This window comes from Acipenser ruthenus, unplaced genomic scaffold (assembly GCF_902713425.1).
Source record: "Acipenser ruthenus unplaced genomic scaffold, fAciRut3.2 maternal haplotype, whole genome shotgun sequence".
NCBI lineage: Eukaryota > Metazoa > Chordata > Actinopteri > Acipenseriformes > Acipenseridae > Acipenser > Acipenser ruthenus.
Window position 1 is genome coordinate 22,501 of NW_026708538.1, and position 20,000 is coordinate 42,500.

The 20,000-nt window shown below is 48.9% G+C and overlaps 3 protein-coding genes across 5 annotated transcripts in view; 1 reads left to right on the forward strand and 2 right to left on the reverse strand.

The window, feature by feature from the left end:
* LOC117417582 (mitochondrial dynamics protein MID51-like) overlaps positions 1 to 7,576 on the reverse strand; it is an 8,112-nt gene extending 536 nt beyond the window's left edge. Inside the window, exons 1-5 of one of the 2 annotated variants that reach the window (XM_059021302.1) lie at positions 7,455 to 7,576; positions 6,592 to 6,746; positions 5,289 to 5,469; positions 3,546 to 3,784; positions 1 to 2,369 (exon numbers count right to left, since the gene is read on the reverse strand). The exon at positions 1 to 2,369 is cut by the window's left edge and continues 536 nt beyond it. In XM_059021302.1, coding sequence (XP_058877285.1) covers positions 1,563 to 2,369; positions 3,546 to 3,784; positions 5,289 to 5,469; positions 6,592 to 6,738 — 1,374 coding nt within the window. In that variant the 5' untranslated portion in view covers positions 6,739 to 6,746; positions 7,455 to 7,576 and the 3' untranslated portion in view covers positions 1 to 1,562. Of the gene's footprint in view, positions 2,370 to 3,545; positions 3,785 to 5,288; positions 5,470 to 6,591; positions 6,747 to 7,394 lie in introns of both variants that reach the window. The other variant, XM_059021301.1, reaches the window with a different exon arrangement.
* Positions 7,577 to 7,993: 417 nt separating this feature from the next.
* On the reverse strand, positions 7,994 to 10,506 carry LOC131734224 (mitochondrial ribosome and complex I assembly factor AltMIEF1-like). The gene is made up of 2 exons (XM_059021304.1): positions 10,233 to 10,506; positions 7,994 to 8,234 (listed from the first exon to the last, which is right to left on the reverse strand). Exon 2 carries the CDS (start codon positions 8,216 to 8,218, stop codon positions 8,006 to 8,008), a length of 213 nt encoding a protein of 70 aa, XP_058877287.1. The 5' UTR covers positions 8,219 to 8,234; positions 10,233 to 10,506; the 3' UTR covers positions 7,994 to 8,005.
* Positions 10,507 to 12,714: 2,208 nt separating this feature from the next.
* Positions 12,715 to 20,000, forward strand: part of LOC131734227 (carnitine O-acetyltransferase-like) — a 12,040-nt gene continuing 4,754 nt past the window's right edge. Inside the window, exons 1-3 of one of the 2 annotated variants that reach the window (XM_059021307.1) lie at positions 12,715 to 13,582; positions 16,199 to 16,661; positions 19,599 to 19,982. In XM_059021307.1, coding sequence (XP_058877290.1) covers positions 16,200 to 16,661; positions 19,599 to 19,982 — 846 coding nt within the window. In that variant the 5' untranslated portion in view covers positions 12,715 to 13,582; position 16,199. Of the gene's footprint in view, positions 13,583 to 15,204; positions 15,326 to 16,198; positions 16,662 to 19,598; positions 19,983 to 20,000 lie in introns of those variants that run through there. The other variant, XM_059021308.1, reaches the window with a different exon arrangement.

Consider the following 20,000-nt stretch of genomic DNA (forward strand, 5'->3'; position numbering starts at 1 on the left):
GGGGGGGGGGGGGGAGATTTTAAAAAAAAGATGAGACCAAAACAAAGTCACGTGATCACAGTCTGGGGTCAGGGAACACTGAAGCAGGTGTTTCAAAAAAAGGATCCGGGAGACTTCAAACCAAACAAAATAATACTTATCAAGGTTTCATTCTATACCAAATGCGACTTTAATTCATTTTTAATAAAAATAAACACATACAAATACTATATTATATAATATACTGTGAAGCCATAAATATGAGACCAAAATATGTTGGTGAATCACATCCATAAAACCTATTTTGCTTATAGCACAATAAAAAGGCTGGCTAATATTTATGAATGGCTTCAGAGTAATATATGTGTGTGTATGTGTGTGTGTGAAAAAAAACAGCTTTATTTTTTATACACTGTAGTTAGACCTCCTTTAAAAACACATACTTCGAACAAACACGATTTGATTGGCTCCTGCAATGCTGAAATTTGCCTGTGCAGATTACCCCCCTACCCACCCCCCATATACATACACACACATATATATATGTATATATCTTATAACAATCTTCTCACCAAAAAACCCATTCTCACAATCCTCTCCCTTTTTCTCCATTCCTCGTTCGAACTGCCCTTGAGTATTATTATTATTAGTTTATCTAGCAGACGCCTTTATCCAAGGCGACTTACAGAGACTAGGGTGTGTGAACTATGCATCAGCTGCAGAGTCACTTACAACTACGTCTCACCCGAAAGACGGAGCACAAGGAGGTGACGTGACTTGCTCAGGGTCACACAGTGAGTCAGCGGCTGAGGTGGGATTTGAACCCGGGACCTCCTGGTTACAAGCCCTTTTCTTTAACCACTGGACCACACAGCCTCCTGTTTCAAACACCCCCCAAAATCCCAGCTAGCAGACCCCAGCATCACCAGCTCATGGCCCAGCGGAGGGGGACTGAGCAGAGAGGCACACACAAGGATCCTAATATCTGTCTGTCTGTCTCCTGTGCTGGACTGCAATGTATTACCAGCAGTGTGTTTGGCTAGCTCATCTCCATTGAGATCCCACTGTCAAAATATCATCCCTCTATTGTGTTCTACCAGCCTCACCCCATTGTAGCTGCCCTATACTGTATTTTCAACCACTTTTAGGGCAGCTGCAATGGGGTGAGGCTGGTAGAATGGGACCACAGTGTGCTAACTATACCCTCAATGATCTTCAATGGCAGACAGACAGACAGCGGCTCTGCAATGGCTCTGTATTACACTGAGGGGCAACGGTAGCACAAGTATAGGGCAGCTACAATGGGGTGAGGCTGGTAGAATGGGACCACAGTGTGCTAACTATACCCTCAATGATCTTCAATGACAGACAGACAGACAGCGGCACTGCAATGGCTCTGTATTACACTGAGGGGGCAACGGTAGCACAAGTATAGGGCAGCTACAATGGGGTGAGGCTGGTAGAATGGGACCACAGTGTGCTAACTATACCCTCAATGATCTTCAATGGCAGACAGACAGACAGCGGCTCTGCAATGGCTCTGTATTACACTGAGGGGGTGCAATGGCAGCACTACAATAATCTCAAGTCCTCAGCAGGCTCTCCGGCTCCGACAGCGCGCAGTAGAGGGTGTACCCCAGTTCGTCGATCTCCTGGGGGGTGAGCTCGGAGAAGAGGTTGACTTTGGGGTCCAGAGGGCAAGGGAGGCACCCCTCCTCCAGCCACCCCACCAGCTCCCGGATCAGCAGCAGGAAACGCTCGGCCAAATTGTCCGGCGACCAGTCTCTCTTCCGAGTACTGACCGCCAGCACGGCGGCAGTCAGCTGCCCGGAGTCCAGCTTCCCCAGGGCCGGGTTGACCTTGCAGACGCCCTTCAGCAGCTTGAGACAGAGGCAGCGGCAGCCGCCGTCGCCCCGGTCCGCCCGCTGGAGCCTGGAGGTGTGGGCCTCCCGGAAGCTTTGCCGCCAAACGTTGGCGAACTCGGCCAGCCGGTGAGGCTTGGCGATCAGCACGCGGTCTTCGAAGACGACCAGCGGCAGGAACTCCAGGAAGAGCCGGCGGTCGGTCTCGTACTGGACCTCCAGAGCGATCGTCTCCGAGGGAACGACCGGCCGGACGCGGCAGTCCAGCGCGGCGCCCACGGCCGGCCAGTTTATCGAGTCGCGCACGACCCTCTCGAAGGATTCCAGGACGGATTTCGGGGAGAGGTAGCCTCCCACCACGCAGCGGTCCCAGTAGCTGGTCCCCCGCGGGTAGTATTCCTGGTTTTCCCGACGGATGAGCCAGAATCCCGGGACGTTCATGATGGTTTCTTCCCCGGGGACGGGAGACCACAGGTTTTTTTCCAGGACCAGGGGGACCATCAGCTGGGCGTGATCTGCCGTCACCACCTGACAGAGAGAGAGGGGGGTTGTGGGATTTTAGAAACAGGGCTGGGAATCAGAGTCCAGCTGCACAGCAGTGTGATCCAGTCCTGGTTTCACTAGGAGTTTAATAATAAGACACACCTGAGCTTGTTAGCTAGACACACTGGGGGCTGATCAAGCTGGTAGCAGTAAAACCTGGACTGGATCACACTGCTGTGTGATAGGAGTCTGATTCCCAGCCCTGATCTCTCTGTCTAAATATCCCACAGTTCCCACCAATATCCTGTAGCTCTCTTCACTATAAAATCAGCTACAAACCTCCTTCAACCAAAGTCTATCTACAGGGCTGGGAATCAGACTCCCGCTGCACAGCAGTGTGATCCAGTCCTGGTTTCACTGGGAGTTTAATAATAAGACACACCTGAACTTGTTAGCTAGACACACTGGGGGCTGATCAAGCTGGTAGCAGTAAAACCTGGACTGGATCACGCTGCTGTGCGATAGGAGTCTGATTCCCATCCCTGATCTCTCTGTCTAAATATCCCACAGTTCTCAGCAAGATCCTGTAGCTCTCTTCACTATAAAATCAGCTACAAACCTCCTTCAACCAAAGTCTATCTACAGGGCTGGGAATCAGACTCCTGCTGCACAGCAGTGTGATCCAGTCCTGGTTTTACTGCTACCAGCTTGATTAGCCCCCAGTGTGCCTAGCTAACAAGCTCAAGGATGAAAACAAGACTGATTCACTATCCTTGCGCAATTACTGTTTACTTCCTTATAGAGAGAACTCGCTGCGATCCTGCCTCGCTGCCTCCTCCTTCATCTTGTATTCTAGCAGTGTTATGATTTGCACTGTGTTTCAATATGAATCTTGCATTGTAACCCTACGGGACTACAGCTCCCAGCATGCCTCTTCACCTGCGGCGGTGGTGAGGGATACTGGGATCTGTAGTTCTCTCACTGCGATGAGCTGTGCCCTTGTTGCAGTCTATCGGTGCAGCCCTGACTACAGGACTACAGCTCCCAGCATGCCTCTTCACCTGCGGGAGTGGTGAGGGATGCTGGGATCTGTAGTTCTTTAACTACAATGAAGCTTGCATTGTAACCCTGTCTGCGCTGCCCTGTAACTTGCCTTGGCTAAAGGCATCTTAAATGATGATGATGGATTCATGGAATGAATTTGGGGTCCCCCCCGCTCACCTGCAGGTCGTCGTAGAGGCTGCCGCTGGGGTAGGGGTCTCTCAGGGGCGCGTCCGGCAGCCTGTCCCGCAGAGAGGAGAGCAGCTGGGAGCAGATCTGCAGCACAGCCCTGCGTGCCCCGCTCTGCTCCTCCAAGGGGATCCGAACCCGAGTCTCGTAGAAGCAGCGCAGCTTCTCACCGAGAGACGCGCGCTGCCGGGACCCCGCCCCCAGAGAGAGAGGCCCCGCCCCCACAGAGCCTGGGAGGAGAGGAGAGATATTAATACACAGAGAGAGGCTCCGCCCCTACAGAGCCTGGGAGGAGAGATATTAACACACAGAGAGAGAGGCTCCGCCCCCACAGAGCCTGGGAGGAGAGATATTAATACACAGAGAGAGAGGCTCCGCCCCCACAGAGCCTGGGAGGAGAGATATTAATACACAGAGAGAGAGGCTCCGCCCCTACAGAGCCTGGGAGGAGAGATATTAACACACAGAGAGAGAGGCTCCGCCCCTACAGAGCCTGGGAGGAGAGATATTAATACACAGAGAGAGAGGCTCCGCCCCCACAGAGCCTGGGAGGAGAGATATTAATACACAGAGAGAGAGGCTCCGCCCCCACAGAGCCTGGGAGGAGAGATATTAATACACAGAGAGAGAGGCTCCGCCCCTACAGAGCCTGGGAGGAGAGATATTAATACACAGAGAGAGAGGCTCCGCCCCTACAGAGCCTGGGAGGAGAGATATTAATACACAGAGAGAGAGGCTCCGCCCCTACAGAGCCTGGGAGGAGAGATATTAATACACAGAGAGAGAGGCTCCGCCCCCACAGAGCCTGGGAGGAGAGATACTAATACACAGAGAGAGAGGCTCCACCCCCACAGAGCCTGGGAGGAGAGATATTAATACAGAGAGAGAGAGGCCCCGCCCCCACAGAGCCTGGGAGGAGAGGAGAGATATTAATACAGAGAGAGAGAGGCTCCACCCCTACAGAGCCTGGGAGGAGAGATATTAACACACAGAGAGAGAGGCTCCGCCCCCACAGAGCCTGGGAGGAGAGATATTAATACACAGAGAGAAGCTCCGCCCCTACAGAGAGAGGCCACGCCCCCAGAGCCTGGGAGGAGAGATATTAATACACAGAGAGAGGCTCCGCCCCTACAGAGAGAGGCCACGCCCCCAGAGCCTGGGAGGAGAGATATTAATACACAGAGAGAGGCTCCGCCCCTGCAGAGAGAGACCACGCCCCCAGAGCCTGGGAGGAGAGACATTAATACAGAGAGAGAGGCCCTGCCCCCACAGAGAGAGACCACGCCCCCACAGAGCCTGGGATGAGAGACATTAATACAGAGAGAGAGGCTCCGCCCCCAGAGAGAGAGACCACGCCCCCACAGAGCCTGGGAGGAGAGATATTAATACAGAGAGAGAGAGAGAGAGAGAGAGAGAGAGAGAGACACACACACTCACACAGAGCCTGGGAGGAGAGGAGAGATTAACACACAGAGAGAGAGAGACACACACAGACACAAAGAGAGAGAGACACATACAGCGAGACAGACACAGAGAGACACACAGAGAGAGAGAGAGAAAGAGAGAGAGAGACACACACACACACTCACAAACTCAGACAGACAGACAGACAGACACAGAGACACTCACCACACACAGACTCTCACTTAAACACACACACAAAGACACAGAGACTCAGATACACACAAGCACGCAGAGAGACTCTCACACAGACACGCAGACACGCAGACTCACAGACTCCGGACGCAGAGTTGCCGGTGGGCAGAGTCTGCAGAGACCGGCTGAGGTTGGTTTTCATGTCGCTGTTCAGTAACCGCGGCGACGACCCCAGCCAGCTCGGCTCCTCCCAGCTCCTCTTCCCCGATTGGCCCATCTTGGCGGGGCTGGCAGGGGCGCTGACCGCTCGGTCGTACATCTGGAACAGAAACGAGAAAATGAAATCCGAGTCAGGCTGCAGCCGGCTGGGCTTCAGCACAGACACAGGAAACAGCAGAGGACAGAAAACACAGCAGAAATTTCATTTATTTATTTGAATGATTTTTGTTTCACTGTGCAGGGGCAGAACTGGGGGTCAATTAGAAATATAATATTCTAAATAACCAGCAATAATATTCACTGCTACAAACACACACACACACACACACAGAGACACACACACACACACACACAGAGACACACACACACACACACACACACAGAGACACACACACACACACTGAGACACACACACACACACACACACACACACACACACACACACTGAGAGACACACACACACACTGAGAGACACACACACTGAGACACACACACACACACACTGAGACACACACACACTGAGACACACACACACTGAGACACACACACACACACTGAGAGACACACACACTGAGAGACACACACACACACACACTGAGACACACACACTGAGAGACACACAGACACACACACTGAGACACACACACACACTGAGACACACACACACACACTGAGAGACACACACACTGAGAGACACACACACTGAGACACACACACTGAGAGACACACACACACACTGAGAGACACACACACTGAGAGACACACACACACACACACACTGAGACACACACACTGAGAGACACACAGACACACACTGAGACACAGACACACACTGAGACACACAGACACACACTGAGACACACAGACACACACTGAGACACACAGACACACACTGAGACACAGACACACACTGAGACACACACACTGAGAGACACAGACACACACACACACGCAGTATAAACAGCTATCCACATCAACATGTTTTACTGTTTCTTCCAAATACATTGCAACTGTAATTGATTAGGAATCCCACGATGCACTGCAACTGCAATTGATTAGGAATCCCACGATGCACTGCAACTGTAATTGATTAGGAATCCCACGATGCACTGCAACTGCAATAGATAAGCGATCCCACAATGCATTGCAACTACAATGGATTAGGAATCCGACAATGCATTTTAACTCAATGGATTTGAACCGGTTCTCGTCTCTCACTCACCCGCTTCACTGCCAGCGTGGCGATGCCCAGCATCGCCGCCCCCCCGACCCCCAGCACCAGCTTGGCGTTGGAGAGGACAAAATCGATGGCGCTCCCCACCCCGTTATCCTCCTTCCTCCCTTTGGGGTCCCTCTCGACCCCCGACATCGCAACACCTGAAAAACACAAGAGAGTCTCGTATCACACACATTACAAACACAGCGAGGGGAACCGGACCCCCGCTGCACAGCAGTGTGATCCAGTCCTGGTTTCACGAGGAGTTTAATAATAAGACACACCTGAGCTTGTTAGCTAGACACACTGGGGGCTGATCAAGCTGGTAGCAGTAAAACCTGGACTGGATCACACTGCTGTGCGATAGGAGTCTGATTCCCATCCCTGATCTCTCTGTCTAAATATCCCACAGTTCCCAGCAATATCCTGTAGCTCTCTTCACTATAAAATCAGCTACAAACCTCCTTCAACCAGTCTATCAAAAGGGCTGGGAATCAGACTCTTATTGCACAGCAGTGTGATCCAGTCCAGGTTTTACTGCTACCAGCTTGATCAGCCCCCAGTGTGTCTAGCTAACAAGCTCAGGTGTGTCTGATTATTAAACTCCTAGTGAAACCAGGACTGAATCACACTGCTGTGCAGCGGGAGTCTGATTCCCAGCCCTGTAGATAGACTTTGGTTGAAGGAGGTTCGTAGCTGATTTTATAGTGAAGAGAGCTACAGGATATTGCTGGGAACTATGGGATATTTAGACAGAGAGATCAGGGATGGGAAATAAGATCTCCAGGAATCCTAGAACCCACCCTTACCTGCGAGTCTGTGTTATGTCTATCTTCCAAATCCTATCGCCTCCTCCTCCCAACTCGAACCTGGGGTTCAGCTTCCGTGAAGTTTCTGCGAGAACGTCCCCGTCTGTTTATCCCTCATGTCACGGCGACTTTAATGTTTTCTGTATTTCAAGAAGATTCCGGTCTTCTAGAGCAGATCTAGATTCGACCTCAACGGCGATTTTAAAAAAAGTCTTCACTGGAGCATTCTGCAGCGTTCCGAGAAGATCGGCTTCATTGAGGAGTTCTAGATTAATCTGGTAGCTCTAGAAGCGTTCTAGGTCAGTTCACAGTTCCAGAGCGTTTCTCAGTGTGTCTAAATTCGCTATGCGTTTGTTTTCCGCTATTTATTAAAAAGAAAATACATCTCAGTCATTATGCTTCAGCTGTGTTTGCTTCTAGAGTTCTATGATAAAGTTCTAGATCAGATTCTCGCCTCCTCTGTGCAAAGGTTCTCGATTCTTCTTCTAAAATTTCTTGAACAGTTTTCCCCACACAGGTTCCCCCTTGGGGTTCCAGAACATTCCCCGACCTGTATTTCCACAAGAAAGATCCTTGCTTGGGGTTCTAGAACTGTTCTATGGTTCCAGACTCTAGACCAGCCCGCCCAGGCCGCTGTGCAGGAAGAAGAGCCCCCTCTTCAGCGCGAGCTCCCTCGCCCCCTCCTCCCGCAGCCCCTGGCAACGGCGGAACTCCCGGCTCAGCGCCGCGCGGTAGTAGTTGCGGTCGGTGTGCTGTAGGGGGCGCCCCGCTCTGAGCAGGGCTCTATAGAGCTGCAGCACTGCTGAGCGAGACCAGCCGCCCATCGGAGAGGAGAGACAACTGTGAAGAGAATAAGAGAGAGAGAGAGAGGTCAGATACACATGAGAGAAGAGAGAGGAGGCAGGGAGAGGGGGAGCGAGAGGAGAGAGAGGGAGACAGAGGAGAGAGGAGAGAGACAAAGGAGAGAGAAGGCAGAGAGACAGAGGGGAGAGAGGAGGGTAGAGAGAGAGAGGAGACAGAGGAGAGAGAGGAGAGAGAGGGAGACAGAGGGGAGAGAGAGAGACAGAGGGGAGAGAGGAGGCAGGGAGAGAGAGAGACAGAGGAGAGAAAGAGAGCGACAGAGGAGAGAGCGAGAGACAGAGGAGAGAGACAAAGGAGAGAGAAGGCAGAGAGACAGAGGGGAGAGAGAGGGAGACAGGGGGAGAGAGAGGAGGGTAGAGAGAGAGAGGAGACAGAGGGGAGAGAGAAGAGGCAGGGAGAGAGAGAGGGAGAGACAGAGAAGGCAGAGAGAGACAGAGAAGGAGAGAGAGAGAGGGAGAGAGAGAGGGAGAGAGAGAGAAGGCAGAGAGAGAGAGAGAAGGAGGGAGAGAGAGAGAGAGAGAGAGGAGGCAGGGAGGCGGGAAAGACATCAGCCACCCATCTGAGAGGAAATAAACCTGCTATGAGATGAAACTGAGCTCAGATCCACATCAGAGAGAGAGAGAGGAGAGAGAAAAACAGAGGAGGCAGGGGGAGAGAGAGGAAAGAGTGGCAATGAAAGGAAGGTGGGAAGAGAGAGAGAAAGGGAAGAGAGAGAGAGAGAGGGGAGAAGAGACAGGGGGAGAGGAGAGAGACTATCAGAAGTGAACAGGGATGTTCTGAAGTATTTATCTACAGTTTACATCAAAGTGCATTTTCACCAGTTTCAAAAATGCTTCACATTAAGATTTTTTTTTTTTAAAAAAACAGCTGGGTTTTTACAAGGAAACAAAACAAAAACCAGTCAAAACAGAAGTATTGTTATTTAAGATTACTTCTATTAAAAAAAAAAAAAGTATAATGATTGTGCGTCACCGATTAGAATTAAATTATATAAACTAGTTTAAAATAACAAAGTTTATTATGACTAACATAGCAAAAGACTCGGGCGACTACTGTGATAGAAATGCTACAGAAAATAGGATATATAAAATAAACATTTGATTTAAATACATTGTCATGAAGAAATGTATTAAATTATATATATAAACATATATAAACAACATCACTCGACGGGTCTATATAAATAATTATCAATACTTTACTGGGAGACATTTTAAAACGCTGTTAAGGCTCACTTAATTTTGACAAAACAATTCGGAGCACATTCTGAGGTAAAATTAGTCAATTTAAGACTTAATTTAAATTATATTTTAACGAAGTCGCTCGCTGTTTTTTTCAGCGGCCTAGTAGCGTTACGTTACCATGCGCGTGGCCATTAAAAAAAAATAAAAATTAATAATAAATAAACACAAATTAGTTAGTCTCCCGTTGTATTATTCTTATTAATAATATTATTGAAATTATATACACGTTTTGAAGCTTATTTCAAAGTGTAGGATATATTACATATTAAAACATTTGAGGAAACATTTGAAAAAGTCTCGCTAGGCTTTTCAGTTTGATTAAAAAAAAAAAAAAGTCGTCTTTTTTTTTAATTGAATTTCAAAACGACGATTGATATTTTGCATATGGCTTTAGCAACAGTAAAAATATCACAGGAGTCAAATTTCACAAACAAATGAGGCGGTTAAAATTAAATTAAATTTTAAAAAATATATCTTTCAACCGACGCGACCGAACGTAAAATTCAAATCAAACAACATTCTTTTTCAGTTAACGATTCATTAATACAATAGGCAGTTGGGTTATATATGTTATATACTAAATATAAATACATATATATATATAATTCTACACTTCATTCATAAAGAAATCTCTTATGACCTTTCCGTTTTTTTTATCAGCAAAATCCACAGTTACCATTACAAAGAAACACCCGGCGTGTCTGTGTTTGTTTACCTTGATATCAGTACTTACTGTGATAAAACCGGGTTTTAATTTCGCGTTTTTATTCTTGTAAAAATTCAAAGTGTTTTTCCACCCTGTCTCTGGGTCACAGTATCTGATTTTTTTTTTGCAAAAGTACTAATGGCGACCTCCAAATATAACTGGGTCCGGTTCAACGAAGCATTTGTACCGTATCGTCAAGAATATAAACGCGTTTCAAAACCCACGCCTTAACTTTCTTTACCTAACCACTGAGCTCCTCAAACCCCACTGCCTTCCACACTGCAGCCCAGCGCTTTCTTTATCTAACCACTGAGCTCCTCAAACCCCACTGCCTTCCACACTGCAGCCCAGCGCTTTCTTTATCTAACCACTGAGCTCCTCAAACCCCACTGCCTTCCACGCTGCAGCCCAGCGCTTTCTTTATCTAACCACTGAGCTCCTCAAACCCCACTGCCTTCCACGCTGCAGCCCAGCGCTTTCTTTATCTAACCACTGAGCTCCTCAAACCCCACTGCCTTCCACACTGCAGCCCAGCGCTTTCTTTATCTAACCACTGAGCTCCTCAAACCCCACTGCCTTCCACACTGCAGCCCAGCGCTTTCTTTATCTAACCACTGAGCTCCTCAAACCCCACTGCCTTCCACACTGCAGCCCAGCGCTTTCTTTATCTAACCACTGAGCTCCTCAAACCCCACTGCCTTCCACACTGCAGCCCAGCGCTTTCTTTATCTAACCGCTGAGCTCCTCAAACCCCACTGCCTTCCACACTGCAGCCCAGCGCTTTCTTTATCTAACCACTGAGCTCCTCAAACCCCACTGCCTTCCACACTGCAGCCCAGCGCTTTCTTTATCTAACCACTGAGCTCCTCAAACCCCACTGCCTTCCACACTGCAGCCCAGCGCTTTCTTTATCTAACCGCTGAGCTCCTCAAACCCCACTGCCTTCCACACTGCAGCCCAGCGCTTTCTTTATCTAACCACTGAGCTCCTCAAACCCCACTGCCTTCCACACTGCAGCCCAGCGCTTTCTTTATCTAACCACTGAGCTCCTCAAACCCCACTGCCTTCCACACTGCAGCCCAGCGCTTTCTTTATCTAACCGCTGAGCTCCTCAAACCCCACTGCCTTCCACACTGCAGCCCAGCGCTTTCTTTATCTAACCACTGAGCTCCTCAAACCCCACTGCCTTCCACACTGCAGCCCAGCGCTTTCTTTATCTAACCACTGAGCTCCTCAAACCCCACTGCCTTCCACACTGCAGCCCAGCGCTTTCTTTATCTAACCACTGAGCTCCTCAAACCCCACTGCCTTCCACACTGCAGCCCAGCGCTTTCTTTATCTAACCACTGAGCTCCTCAAACCCCACTGCCTTCCACACTGCAGCCCAGCGCTTTCTTTATCTAACCACTGAGCTCCTCAAACCCCACTGCCTTCCACACTGCAGCCCAGCGCTTTCTTTATCTAACCACTGAGCTCCTCAAACCCCACCGCCTTCCACACTGCAGCCCAGCGCTTTCTTTATCTAACCACTGAGCTCCTCAAACCCCACTGCCTTCCACACTGCAGCCCAGCGCTTTCTTTATCTAACCACTGAGCTCCTCAAACCCCACTGCCTTCCACACTGCAGCCCAGCGCTTTCTTTATCTAACCACTGAGCTCCTCAAACCCCACTGCCTTCCACACTGCAGCCCAGCGCTTTCTTTATCTAACCACTGAGCTCCTCAAACCCCACTGCCTTCCACACTGCAGCCCAGCGCTTTCTTTATCTAACCACTGAGCTCCTCAAACCCCACTGCCTTCCACACTGCAGCCCAGCACTTTCTTTATCTAACCCCTGAGCTCCTCTAAAGTTTGGATAAGTATTTTGTTTCTTTGACTCTGAGTTCAGGAGCTGCCCGTATCTTTAAACGACCCAGTGCCAGCGCCATCTAGTGCACACCTAGTGTATTGCCAGCAAAAACAAACTTGAGTGGATGAAACTCTCTCCTGTATGATGGACGACGTAACCCATAGTCTGCTTGTAACGGAGCGTGCTTGTATTCAATCAATACAATAAACTAGACCTTATTTTCACTTCCTTTACATGTTAGCGGTGTGTGTTCTAGACTTCTAGAACCTAGAACAGAGGCACCTAGAACAGGCTAGCACTTTCATTGCAGGAAAACGCTCCAAAATATACCTTTTACAAACAAAGCAGTCTTTTTAAATTAATTAATTAATTAATTATTTTTAACTTGGCTGGTTTCTTTTTTTGCACATGAAAATATTTTGTCGGATCACTAAGCTCCCAATGAAATTAGTTTCGCAGAAATTCCTGGCAAACAAACAGCATTTTTGTTCAGTATTACACTGGCACGGCCGCTGGCTTTTCGCAGAGCGCTGAGAGTTTTTCTGAATTATTTATTTATTTTTTATTTAATTGTATTTCCTAATTGAAATCACAGAGTATATATTAAGCTCACAGACTCTCTCACACACACAGACTCTCACAGACTCACACACACGCTCACACAGACTCACACACACACACACAGACTCTCACAGAATCACACACACGCTCACACAGACTCACACACACACACACAGACTCACACACACACACACAGACTCTCACACACACACAGACTCTCTCACACAGTCACAGACTCTCACAGACTCACACACACAGACTCACACACACTCTCACAGACTCACACACACAGACACCCACTCTCACAGACTCACACACACACACACTCTCACACACACACACAGACTCACACACACGCTCACACTGACTCACACACACACACAGACTCTCACAGACTCACACACACCCTCACAGACTCACACACACACACACTCTCACACACATACACAGACTCACACACACACACACACACACAGACTCACACACACACACAGACTCACACACACACACAGACTCTCTCACACACACACAGACTCACACACACACACACACACAGACTCACACACACTCTCACAGACTCACACACACACACAGACTCTCTCACACAGACACAGACTCTCACAGACTCACACACACAGACTCACACACACTCTCACAGACTCACACACACAGACACACACTCTCACAGACTCACACACACACACTCTCACACACACACACAGACTCACACACACGCTCACACTGACTCACACACACACACCCTCACAGACTCACACAGACTCTCACAGACTCACACAGACTCTCACAGACTCACACAGACTCTCACAGACTCACACACACTCTCACAGACTCTCACAGACTCACACACACACACACTCTCAGAGTCTCACGCACACACTCACAAACTCGCTCAATCACTCACTCGCGTTTCGGGAAAGAAAGAAACAGCACAGCAGAACTTTCTGAGGTGAGTAAGCTCTCTACAGTCCTCTGTTGAATGTGTTACAATGAATTTAGCAGCTTGATGAGTTCCAGTGGTTCTGTGTGATACTAAACAGGTATAGGGCAGCTACAATGGGGTGAGGCTGGTAGAATGGGACCACAGTGTGCTAACTATACCCTCAATGATCTTCAATGGCAGACAGACAGACAGCGGCACTGCAATGGCTCTGTATTACACTGAGGGGCGATGGTAGCACAAGTATAGGGCAGCTGCAATGGGGTGAGGCTGGTAGAATGGGACCACAGTGTGCTAACTATACCCTCAATGATCTTCAATGGCAGACAGACAGACAGCGGCACTGCAATGGCTCTGTATTACACTGAGAGGCAATGGTAGCACAAGTATAGGGCAGCTACAATGGGGTGAGGCTGGTAGAATGGGACCACAGTGTGCTCACTATACCAAAGCAGTAAACTCATGTTAGCGAATGGAAGTCTAATGTTTTAAATTCAGCTGCGTTCAGAGCTACAGAATCTTAAATACAGCCAAGTTTGGAATTCAAAATCTGTCTTTCCCGTTTCAAAGTAAGAATCTGATATAGAAACATTCCTCACATTTCTACGCAATTGGTTTTAGACAGGAGAGTCGTTTATTTGGAAAATCACCGTGAGATTTAACTAACCCAATAAAGGAAATCAAATATATAGCAGTCGCTACGGCAACCACAATTTAGGGTATAGTGAGCACACTGTCGTCCCATTCTACCAGCCTCACCCCATTGTAGCTGCCCTATACTTGTGCTACCATTGCCCCCCCCAGTGTAATACAGAGCCATTGCAGTGCCGCTGTCTGTCTGTCTGCCATTGAAGATCATTGAGGGTATAGTTAGCACACTGTGGTCCCATTCTACCAGCCTCACCCCATTGTAGCTGCCCTATACTTGTGCTACCATTGCCCCTCAGTGTAATACAGAGCCATTGCAGTGCCGCTGTCTGTCTGTCTGCCATTGAAGATCATTGAGGGTATAGTTAGCACACTGTGGTCCCATTCTACCAGCCTCACCCCATTGTAGCTGCCCTATACTTGTGCTACCATTGCCCCTCAGTGTAATACAGAGCCATTGCAGCGCCGCTGTCTGTCTGTCTGCCATTGAAGATCATTAGTTCAGGGTCTGCTCTCTCCTCTCTCATCTCTCCCTCTTCTCTTCACTTTCCTCTCTTCTCTTCTCTCCCCTCTTCTCTCTCCCTCCTCTTCTCCTCTCTCCTCTCCCTCTCTCCTCTTCTCCTCTCTCTTCTCTCCTCTCCTCTCTCTCCTCTCCTCTTCCTCTCTTCTCTACCCCCCCTCTCTTCTCTCTCCTCTTCTCCTCTCTCTTCTCTCCTCTTCTCTCTCCCTCCTCTTCTCCTCTCTCCTCTTCTCCTCTCCCTCTCTCCTCTTCTCCTCTCTCTTCTCTCCTCCCCTCTCTCTCCTCTCCTCTTCCTCTCTTCTCTACCCCCCCTCTCTCTCCTCTCCTCTCCTCTCTCTCCTCTCCTCTTCTTCTCTCTCCTCTCCCTCTCTCCCCCCTGTCGTGGAAATTCTAAATAAAAGGAAGAGAGACTGCGAGTTCCAAACACACAGGCGTTTATTTCTTAAGTTTGCAAATTGAAAACACTCTCAGCACACAGGGTGCGAGATAATCATCGAGCAGTGTTCCAACATACAGAGTTAGATCAGTTTCTTATATACCTTAAAACTGTCAGCAAGGCAGAGGGTTAGCCAATGATGATTCAGGTATTAGCATATAGAGAAAACTTCTAACTATGCATACGTGCCATAAAACTAAGCAAGCAGATAAAAAGCAAGCAGATAAAAGGATGGGTGGTTTGGGTATACGTGTAAAAAGACACGTCTGGCTCATCCTTTTATCTTCACAGCCGCAGCTGCAGTGTAGGCATCTTGCAGTTCCTTATCTTAGGCAAAGCATACAAGGTTATGTGACCATGGTTATGGGAGTGCGAAATACCAGTACCTTTCTGTTGTGGAGCTAATCCTATTTTCTGTAATCCTCTCTCCTCTCTCCTCTCTCCTCTCTCCTCTCCTCTCTTCTCTCTCCTTCTCCTCTCCTCTCCTCTCTCCTCTACCCCCTCTTCTCACCTCTCTTCTCTCCTCTCCTCCCCTCCTCCTCCTTCCTCACCTCTCTCTCCTCTCTCTCTCCCTCTCCTCTCCCCCCTCTCCTCTCTCCCCTCTCCTCCTCTCTCTCCCTCTCCCTCTCCTCTCTCTCTCCTCTCTTCTCTCCTCTCTTCTCTCCTCTCCTCTTCCTCTCTCCTCCCCTCTCTTCTCCCCTCTCTCCCCTCCTCTCTTCTCTCCCCTCTCTTCTCTCCCCTCTCTTCTCTCTCCTCTCCCCCTCTCCCCTCTCTCCCCTCCTCTCCTCTCTTCTTCCTCTCTCCTCTCTCTCCCCTCTCTCCCCTCCTCTCCTCTCTCCTCTCCTCTCTCCTCTCCTCTCTCCACTCTTCTCTCTCCACTCTCCTCTCTTCTCTCTTCTCTCCTCTCCTCTCCTCTTTCCTATCCTCTCTTCTCTCTCTCCTCTACCCCCCTCTCTTCTCCCCTCTCTCCCCTCCTCTCCTCTCTCCTCTCTTCTCTCTCTCCTCTCTCCTCTCTCTGCAGGATGTCTCTTCCGAACTTCCCAATCCCGAACCTCGACACCACTCTGCAGGAAGCTGGGCGGGTGCTGGGGCTGATCCTGCCCCTGGAGGAGTTCCAGAGATACCAGAGCGCCCTCCGGAGGCAGGAGGCCGAACTGCAGGAGATCCACGTCCGATTCACAGCCCGGGCGACCGGCCGGGAAAACTGGGGAACGGAGGAGTTTAAGAGTCGCCTCCTCTCCTGCCCCAACCCCATCCCCACCTCCACCGCCCTCCCCGTGCTCCTGCAGCCCTCCGCGGTCCAGGGGACCCCCCAACTGGAGGGGGGACCCCAGCTAGCCCGGGCCGCTGCCCTGCTCTGGGCCGCGGCCAAGATCCACAGCGACCCCCGGCTTCTAGAAGGAGACGCAGCGCTGGAGCAGACCCAGAGATCAGAGCTGTTCTCAGCGTGCAGAGAGCCGGGAGAGACCAGGGATCAGATCAAGGTAGCTGAGAGACACCCAGTGTTTGATTGCTGACTAGAGCACAGTGTTTGACTATAGCAGCTAGACTAGAGCACAGTGTTTGACTATAGCAGCTAGACTAGAGCACAGTGTTTGATTGACTATAGCAGCTAGACTAGAGCACAGTGTTTGATTGACTATAGCAACTAGACTAGAGCACAGTGTTTGATTGACTATAGCAGCTAGACTAGAGCACAGTGTTTGATTGACTATAGCAGCTAGACTAGAGCACAGTGTTTGATTGACTATAGCAGCTAGACTAGAGCACAGTGTTTGATTGACTATAGCAGCTAGTCTAGAGCACAGTGTTTGATTGACTATAGCAGCTAGACTAGAGCACAGTGTTTGATTGACTATAGCAGCTAGACTAGAGCACAGTGTTTGACTATAGCAGCTAGACTAGAGCACAGTGTTTGATTGACTATAGCAGCTAGACTAGAGCACAGTGTTTGATTGACTATAGCAGCTAGACTAGAGCACAGTGTTTGATTGACTATAGCAGCTAGACTAGAGCACAGTGTTTGATTGACTATAGCAGCTAGACTAGAGCACAGTGTTTGATTGCTGACTATAGCAGCTAGACTAGAGCACAGTGTTTGATTGACTATAGCAGCTAGACTAGAGCACAGTGTTTGATTGACTATAGCAGCTAGACTACAGCACAGTGTTTGATTGACTATAGCAGCTAGACTAGAGCACAGTGTTTGATTGACTATAGCAGCTAGACTACAGCACAGTGTTTGATTGACTATAGCAGCTAGACTAGAGCACAGTGTTTGATTGACTATAGCAGCTAGACTAGAGCACAGTGTTTGATTGACTATAGCAGCTAGACTAGAGCACAGTGTTTGGTTGGCTATAGCAGCTAGACTAGAGCAGTGTTTGATTGACTATAGCAGCTAGACTAGAGCACAGTGTTTGATTGACTATAGCAGCTAGACTAGAGCACAGTGTTTGATTGACTATAGCAGCTAGACTAGAGCACAGTGTTTGGTTGGCTATAGCAGCTAGACTAGAGCACAGTGTTTGGTTGGCTATAGCAGCTAGACTAGAGCAGTGTTTGATTGACTATAGCAGCTAGACTAGAGCACAGTGTTTGATTGACTATAGCAGCTAGACTAGAGCACAGTGTTTGGTTGGCTATAGCAGCTAGACTAGAGCAGTGTTTGATTGACTATAGCAGCTAGACTAGAGCACAGTGTTTGATTGACTATAGCAGCTAGACTACAGCACAGTGTTTGATTGACTATAGCAGCTAGACTAGAGCACAGTGTTTGACTATAGCAGCTAGACTAGAGCACAGTGTTTGATTGACTATAGCAGCTAGACTAGAGCAGTGTTTGACTATAGCAGCTAGACTAGAGCACAGTGTTTGATTGACTATAGCAGCTAGACTAGAGCACAGTGTTTGACTATAGCAGCTAGACTAGAGCACAGTGTTTGATTGACTATAGCAGCTAGACTAGAGCACAGTGTTTGATTGACTATAGCAGCTAGACTAGAGCACAGTGTTTGATTGACTATAGCAGCTAGACTAGAGCACAGTGTTTGATTGACTATAGCAGCTAGACTAGAGCACAGTGTTTGATTGACTATAGCAGCTAGACTAGAGCACAGTGTTTGATTGACTATAGCAGCTAGACTAGAGCACAGTGTTTGACTATAGCAGCTAGACTAGAGCACAGTGTTTGATTGACTATAGCAGCTAGACTAGAGCACAGTGTTTGATTGACTATAGCAGCTAGACTAGAGCACAGTGTTTGATTGACTATAGCAGCTAGACTAGAGCACAGTGTTTGATTGACTATAGCAGCTAGACTAGAGCACAGTGTTTGATTGACTATAGCAGCTAGACTAGAGCACAGTGTTTGATTGACTATAGCAGCTAGACTAGAGCACAGTGTTTGATTGACTATAGCAGTTAGACTAGAACAGTGTTTGATTGCTGACTATAGCAGCTAGACTAGAGCACAGTGTTTGATTGCTGACTATAGCAGCTAGACTAGAGCACAGTGTTTGATTGACTATAGCAGCTAGACTAGAGCACAGTGTTTGATTGACTATAGCAGCTAGACTAGAGGACAGTGTTTGATTGACTATAGCAGCTAGACTAGAGCACAGTGTTTGATTGACTATAGCAGCTAGACTAGAGTACAGTGTTTGATTGACTATAGCAGCTAGACTAGAGCACAGTGTTTGATTGACTATAGCAGCTAGACTAGAGCACAGTGTTTGATTGACTATAGCAGCTAGACTAGAGCACAGTGTTTGATTGACTATAGCAGCTAGACTAGAGCACAGTGTTTGATTGACTATAGCAGCTAGACTAGAGCACAGTGTTTGATTGACTATAGCAGCTAGACTAGAGCACAGTGTTTGATTGACTATAGCAGCTAGACTAGAGCACAGTGTTTGATTGACTATAGCAGCTAGACTAGAGCACAGTGTTTGATTGACTATAGCAGCTAGACTAGAGCACAGTGTTTGATTGACTATAGCAGCTAGACTAGAGCACAGTGTTTGACTATAGCAGCTAGACTAGAGCACAGTGTTTGACTATAGCAGCTAGACTAGAGCACAGTGTTTGATTGACTATAGCAGCTAGACTAGAGCACAGTGTTTGATTGACTATAGCAGCTAGACTAGAGCAGTGTTTGATTGACTATAGCAGCTAGACTAGAGCACAGTGTTTGATTGACTATAGCAGCTAGACTAGAGCACAGTGTTTGATTGACTATAGCAGCTAGACTAGAGCACAGTGTTTGATTGACTATAGCAGCTAGACTAGAGCAGTGTTTGATTGACTATAGCAGCTAGACTAGAGCACAGTGTTTGATTGACTATAGCAGCTAGACTAGAGCACAGTGTTTGATTGCTGACTAGAGCACAGCATCTCTCCCTCCTCTCCTCTCTCTGCAGATCTACCCTGACAGTCTGCACGCAGCCCTGCTCTATCAAGGCTCTGCGTTCCCCCTGCAGCTCCTGTCCCAGGCTGGGGACCCCCTCCCGCTCCCCCAGATCCACAGCCAGCTGCTGGGTGCCGTGAGGACCCCTCCCGGGGCGTCCCTGCCGCTGCCTGCTTCCCCGTGCAGCCTGACTGCCCTGGAGAGACCTGTCTGGCACGCTCTGCGAGAGGACCTGCTGTCCCGGGGGGCGGGGGGGTCCCTGAGGACCCTGGAGAGCGCTGTGCTGGCGCTGGCGCTGGAGGACTGTCCCTCCCCGGACCCCCGGGACCCCACGGCCGCGCTGACGAGCATCCGACTGGGGAGCCCCGAGACGAGAGGCATGAGGCACTACGACAAGGTGCTGCACCCCTCGATA

Bases quoted from the DNA above. Each gene is read 5' to 3' on its own strand.
- LOC131734224 (XM_059021304.1), bottom strand. From the start codon at position 8,218: ATGGGCGGCTGGTCTCGCTCAGCAGTGCTGCAGCTCTATAGAGCCCTG.